General features: G+C 34.6%; 1 protein-coding gene across 1 annotated transcript; it reads right to left on the reverse strand.

The window, feature by feature from the left end:
* Nucleotides 1–1,771: 1,771 nt before the first annotated feature.
* Nucleotides 1,772–5,170, reverse strand: LOC107763522 (putative E3 ubiquitin-protein ligase RHC1A). The gene is made up of 2 exons (XM_016582010.2): nucleotides 4,034–5,170; nucleotides 1,772–2,149 (listed from the first exon to the last, which is right to left on the reverse strand). The coding sequence occupies exons 1-2, from the start codon at nucleotides 5,019–5,021 to the stop codon at nucleotides 2,115–2,117; spliced, it is 1,023 nt and encodes a 340-aa protein (XP_016437496.2). The 5' UTR covers nucleotides 5,022–5,170; the 3' UTR covers nucleotides 1,772–2,114.
* Between the last annotated feature and the right edge of the window lie 1,918 nt (nucleotides 5,171–7,088).

Below are 7,088 nucleotides of genomic sequence, written 5' to 3' on the forward strand. Positions count from 1 at the left end.
TAAAGTTCTTGAGTTGATTTACTTGTCGTACTTTGTATTATTGTCATTGTTGTTGTTGTACTTGTTGTGGTGTTGCACGAGGTTTCTGCCGTACGGTTGTTATTATTGTGATGCACGAGGTTTCTGCTGTGCGATTGTGGTTATTTTGATGCACGAGGTTTCTGCCGTGCAGTTGTTATTTTGGGGTTTCACGAGGTTTCTGCCGTTCTATTGTTACTATTGATATTTGCACATGCGGCGTGACAAGGCGATATATATATATATATATATATATATATATATGTGTGTGTGTGTGTGTGTGTGTGTGTGTGTGTGTGTGTGTGTGTGTGTGTGTGTGTGTGTGTGTGTGTGTGTGTGTGTGTGTGTGTGTGTGTGTGTGTGTGTGAGTGTGTGAATATTATTATGCACGTATGGCAAGACAAGGCAGGTATTTACTTTACTATTGCACACGTGGCGAGACAAGGTGGATTGTGTCAGGGATTGAATTGTGATGATTTGTGATGGCCTGGGGGCATTCTTGTTATTGATATTTATGTAGTGGTACACTTACCTGTGTGAGCTTTATCTTGTGAAAGTTGTGAGAAAAATATTCTACGTGTTGTCCGTTCTTTTTCCTTATGCTTATTTGCTGGTATGGACTATGTTAGGACACTTGCACAAGCATACACGTAGTTAAGCACCCTTATCGGATCAGAGGTGTTCTTGATATTGTTGAGCATATATGCTCACCCTTGTTTACTTACCTTCTATGTGAGAATGGCTCTATTAGTACGCGAGTCGTCAGTGCGGTTATGAGGTGTTATGAGGGCACAAGATGCCAAGTGTTAGGGTTCTGGTATTGAAACCCATGAGTTGTGATTTGTCCGAGGTTCGATACCTCATGGAGTTTGTTGACTAAAACCTGATATAAAAGCGGTTGTAGTTGCTGAGTTCTTACTTGTCCCTGCTGTATTTGTGATTCCGGAATTAGGTTGTGTTCCATTCACTTTTCTGTGTCATTTTTTATGGTATTCCGTTAATACATGTTGTTTCCTTTCTTGTTGCAATTACTGCATTGTGAGCCATATTGCATAGTCTTTATGTAGATATCATATTTCTAATGTTCTTATACTTATACTTGTTTAGTTTATTAGACCAGTGGGTGTCTTGACTGTTCCTCGTCACTACTCCACCGAGATTAGTCTTGATACTTATTGGGCACCGCTGTGGTGTGCTCATTCTATACTTTTGCATATTTTTGTGCAGATCCAGGTTTTTGTTCGATAGTAGCTATGCGGGTCGTTGCTGTGGAGACTCAAGGTAAACCTGCTGCTGTGTTCGCAGGCTTCGGAGTCACCTTCAAGTTTTTATTTTGCACTGTTTATTCTTATTTCTGGACAGTTGTATTTAGAAGTTTCTAGCAAACACTCTGTAGAGCTTATGACTTGTACTATCGGTTTTGGGAATTGTAAATTTTAAGAGATTTCTATTTCAAAATGTTGGATGTTATTTAGATAATGTTGTTGTTTCAATTAGTGTTAGGCTTATCTAATCCCTAAAACTAGGTGCCATCACGATACCCAAACGAAGTGAAATTTGGGTCGTGACAATTTCTTTTCCTCTTCCAATATGGGACGAAGTTCCTTCGCGGAAGAATCTTTTTTAAATTTTCTTTGCGGTCCATTTTCCATTCACACCACAAATCCAATAAAAAATTCAATAATATTTTAACAAGTTTTATTGTTTTTCAAAGTAAAAAGGTTGATTTTGTGAGATGTCTAGACCACTAAATAGAAATTCTTATTTCATGCTCAATTTATAACAAACTGAAATTATATGCTTTAGTTCCGGCTTTCGCTTCCCACTTCATAGATTTAGTACATTGTTCACAAGCCAGTTGGACCAACTTTGAAGCTTGATTTGTAAAAATGAACAGAAGACACAGTAATTTTCTGTATTGTACAAAGGAATGGGACCGTGATTTTTGGTTCATCTTTTCAGACTCTTGGATCTCTGTTCTTTATTCTTTTTGCTATTCTTTTTCCTTCGCTCTGCCGTCTGCCCCATCCTTTTCTGTCAGGTAAACAATAATCTTGTGTAGAACCTCTGTTTCGATTGTTTCAAGTGAATGTACGCTAAAGAATATGACATGAAGGCCTCGACGGTTCATCTGTTCGCAGAGAGTATTATTTTTCCTTTAAATTATGAAAATTAAAAAAAAAAGAAGGGCGGAAAGGATAAAAAGGGAATCTAAAAGGGTAAGAAAAGCTGATGTCGTAATTATTTCTCGGGGTTAAATGGGTACTTCTCTTATTTAAAAGTGTCATAATAATAGGAGAAATTACATATAAAAGCAATTATTTATATTTGGGCTGCGGAAGTTCGGATAGAGAAAAGGAATACGGTATATTCGTACGGTTTGGTGTAAATATAAGCTGGGGATAATTTTTACCAAATAAACAATTTTAATCATTGAGTTATTATTCTAATTTTATTAAAAGGATAAAAATAAAAACAATCCAATTGGACCTCGCAAGGTCGAACAAGGTTGTACATACCCTACTGGTCTTCTAAGTAATCTCGGCTCAATCAGATCAGGCTCTTATAGCAGAAATTTTAATCTTTATTAATCAAGCGCAAAAGAATTTAAAGATCAGTTTCATTCTGCTTGTTTGACTTATTTCCCGCCTTATTAAATCACGTTGCATTTTCTTATTTGTGAAATCATTTTGATCCTCCAATTTATCTTAAAAATCAAACTTCATCTCCAACAATAAACAGTATACATTCTGCTTTCTTGAAACTCAATTATATTTTTAAAATGCCAATTTTATCCTCACTTGATCGATTTATTTTTACTTTTTTAATATCACGATATTTTTCTTAATTTATGTTATAAATTTACCTATAGTAAATAATTTTCTAAAAAAATTTAATTTTTTTTATAATCAATCATATATAATTTATTGAAATTGAATAGTTAAAGAAATGGACATAATTAAAAAATAGAATAAAATATCTTGTTAATATCAATCAAATAAAAGGTAGTGCAGTAATATAAAAAATAATAATGGAAAATAAAGATATATATATATATATATATATATATATATATATATATATTTATATTTATATTTATATACACATATGTGTGTGTGTGTGTAATAAAGAATAAAAGGAAAATTAAACTTAAATATGTACTTAATTTTAAAGTAACAATGAAAAAGAATAACGATAAATTTTGTTACAAATTCATAAAAGTAAAATTCGAGTTAAATTTTATTGAGCTTTAATTATAAAATTCATAATGAGATATTTAGCTAAGTGTTTTACCAATTTAAATATAATAAAAAAATTCTATGTATAGAGGAGGAAATATCAAGGGTAAAATACACGATGCATATAATAGGAGGAGCAAAATGTCCGTTTTTACTGTTGGAGGAGGAATTTGATTTTTAAGATAAACTTGGGGAATCAAAAAGATTTTCATCCTTTGCTATTCTCGTGATACTTTCCTTTTTTTTTTTCTTCCTTTTTTGCTAAAGGTGATACATTCCTCAAAGGAGAATTATTCATTTTCCTATTCTTTTTGCATTCTTTAGAATATAATATGAATTTGATTGGAAATCCTCAAATACCATATTGTACTCCTTCCGTTTCAGTTTATACGAACTTATTAATTTTTTTGGTATATTCAAAAAAGAATGACCTCTTTCTAAATTTGAAAATAATTTAGCTTAAACTTTTAATTTTACCCTTAATAATAAGCTTTTAGAACTATACAAATACTCTGGACCCTTTTTGACATGTTTAGGAGTACAAATTTCAAAAATCTTTATTTATTCTTAAACTCTGTGCCCATTCAAACAATGTGAGTATTAATTATAGGTTCACGTATAATTCTGTTTTGGATCACAATAAAACCGTCAAAGTTTAACATATACATATACAGCACAATTCCTCAACAGCATGTATAAGATAAAAAAATAATAGTAGAAGATAGTTAACATAAATACCCTTAAATTTCTTTTGAATTAAATGTATGAACTCTCACCATGGTTACGCAAAGGGCGATACCTCGAACGAAATGGCCAAAGAGAAGCTGCAATTTGTCTAAGTCTGAAGCAACGCCGCTGTCTATTGATCCCTTCTTCAAGACAATCATCCGAGGTATCCATTTGAATTTCAGAAGAAGCGGGCAACGGATTTCGACAAACAGGGCAAGAATTATGAAGCCTTAACCAAGGCACAATACAATCGGAATGGTATATATGTTTGCACGGCAACTCTCTTGCTTCTCCGCCTATTTTGAACCTTTCCTTACAAACAGGACATTCTGAATCATCCCTTAAGTGTTCTGGCGTAATCACTACCGTCGGAATAGAATCGATGATTGGCTCCGGTGCCGGTGCTGGACCTGGCCGATCATTTTCAGTTAATTCTTCTATTAGGTTTTCAAGGCCTGGACCTGTAAAGTAATCTCTATCGTTTACTCCTGAAGGTGGACCTAACCGCCTTTCTCTTTCTTGTAGTCGGTTAGGTCCACCGGGGAAATATTCTCCGGCTGGCCGAAGAATAATCCATGAACGTGGACGTGCTAGAATTCCACTCTCCGGTGTCCATTCATCCGTGTCATTACTTAGAAATGAGTATCGTCTTCTTGGCCTTAGCCAAGAGTCTCGTGTTCTGCGTTGTTCACGTGTAGGCCTGATAGAATCAGGTGGTACTATGGTTTCTGTCCCGTCCGATCGTCGAAAAATGGGAACTGCATTGCCACTGCTAGATCTGTTGAACAAATTAGGATCAAGCATGAGAGTTAGAGCTTCAAGAATTCTAGCTTCTGGGGAAGGATCAAATGCAGTGAAGTCCAAGATTTGTCTAGCGTTTGTCTCTTCGATGTCGCAAAGGAAGTGGCCGAAACATCGAGGACAAACTATCTCCGAAGGGTTTTCGGGCGATATTCTGACAGTGCGATGGCATTGATAACACCAGTAACGCTGGAAGTTCCTGATCCCATTATTAGGGTTTTCTCTTGAGGACATGATGTTTGGTGAAAGATTTAGTTTTCGGGGAAATATATTGAGATTTTATGAACAGAAACGAGATCAGGAGATTTATATGTAAAGTTGATTTTTGTAAAGAGAAAAACAAAAGCATTGGAGAACAAGAACGGGATTAGAGGAAAAGGGATGGCTTTCGGTATGCAGAGAAAGCGATTCTGGCTTCATTTCTTTTTCCTGCTTCTTTCTGAAGAAAAGCATCAGCCTATAGCGGCTATGCTTGTCAATAGTTTTGTTTATTTTAAACAAATTCCAATAGGAAGGAGATCTCGTCTAAATTCTATTCAGTTTCATTCTTTATGTATATTGACCGTGCAAATTTCTTTTTAAAACCTTTTGGCTTATCTACTTATTTGATTTATAAGCTAAGTGCTTATAAAACTAACATCAATCAAAAGTTATAAGTTGATAACCCAACTTATAACTTTTCGGCTTATAATCAATTTTAATTTGATCAAATTTTTTCAGTACTTCCCAAAATACCTTTTTTCAAAATAAAACTTTCAAGTAATATGCAAGCAGATAAAGCAGGATTGTAAGGACAGAAACTAAACAATAGCAGGTGTAGACAATAAATTTGCGTCGAAAAAATAATCGACACCGAAAAATATTACAACAATCGTAGTATTTTATTTCAAATATTTGAGTGTTACAATCTCTATGGTTCATCTAATTCTACTTTTCCAATATAAATTAAAGGGCCTTTGAGCTTGATCTTGAATCTATATTTGTTGTCACGGACGATGATCTTGGATTCAACTAGCACGAACTTTGATTTGAACTCGTACTCCTTGAATCTTGATTTGTTCTTCGTTCTTGAGCTTGAACTTGATTTGTACTTCGTTCTTGAGCTTGAAATTGGTTTGTTCTTCGTTCTTGAGCTTGAACTTGATTTTTGAACTTGAATTTGATTGCTTGAAGCTTGAAACTTATGGAAGAATTTGCAGCGTTTGATCCACGAGCTCTTTCTTGCTTCTTGTTATAACTTCTGGTGTCTTTTCTGGGTTATGAAGATCCCTATTTATAGTTGTGGGAGAGAAGAGTTATGATAAGAACAAACTCTTTTCGACCAATCAAATTGAAGTGTGACAAGGCCGCATTTGATTAGCTAGAACATGTCACTTGCACATGTGGCGCGATTTTATTGGCCTTTTAATGTTAATTGGCATGCCTTGTCATTTTAACACGTGGCATGATCCCATTGGTTCTTTTGTTTGACTTGGCATGCCACGTCATTTGACACGTGACACCAAACTGGGCCTCTAGGAAGATGATATCTTGGGCTTAATGAAGTGGGCTCATCATTTTAGCCCAATTAGATGGGCTAACTTAATGGATTAACACTTATTTATTTAATCCATATGTGTTGGACTTACATAACTAATCTAATTATATAGCCCAATAAATTTATTTGAACTAATATATTTTGAATTTAAAATATAGTCCAAATTATTTTACGGATTTAATTCCAATAAAATTTATATGCCTACAAATGCCCCCTACTTCAAGACTTGTCGGGGCATCTAAACTTTAAAGACTAGGTTTGAAGTATTAACTTGCTATTTCTTTAAGATTACTAATATTTTTTGTGCAAGGCATCTCCTGTATGCTAAAAGGAGAGAATATAGCCCCATGCATTAGGACACATCAAATGAGAACGTGGAGGATATGTATTAATTCCATGTCTATTGATAACTTTGGTTGTCATTTTTTTGTCCACCTTAGATTCCACAATGACACCAAATATTGCCACTATAAGAAAGGTAATAACAATTCACTATTATAATGGTTGTTGCATTGTTTCAAATTCTGATAAACAATCACACAATGTGGGCCCACCATTATAATAGCTTTGCCTTGGTAAAAAAGAGATTTCACTCTTTGATTAAGCAACAGGAAAATAGACCCGCAAGAGACAGTCCGAATCCGATACGCAATTGGCAATTCCACCGCCATTAGCAAGTTGAATCACTCCAGGAGTTCCACAATAAGTAGTCATCCCACATCGAAACCGATTTGCGTCCAGCTGCTTTGAGAAATCTATATAAG

Source organism: Nicotiana tabacum, chromosome 12 (genome assembly GCF_000715075.1).
Source record: "Nicotiana tabacum cultivar K326 chromosome 12, ASM71507v2, whole genome shotgun sequence".
Lineage (NCBI taxonomy): Eukaryota > Viridiplantae > Streptophyta > Magnoliopsida > Solanales > Solanaceae > Nicotiana > Nicotiana tabacum.

What these genes read in the sequence shown, in the direction of transcription:
- LOC107763522 (XM_016582010.2), bottom strand. Translation starts at nt 5,021, where the DNA reads ATGTCCTCAAGAGAAAACCCTAATAATGGGATCAGGAACTTCCAGCGT. An exon ending in TCGCCCTTTGCGTAACCATG is followed by an intron (nt 2,150 to 4,033) that starts GTGAGAGTTCAT and finishes CTCTGCGAACAG; the next exon opens with ATGAACCGTCGAGGCCTTCA.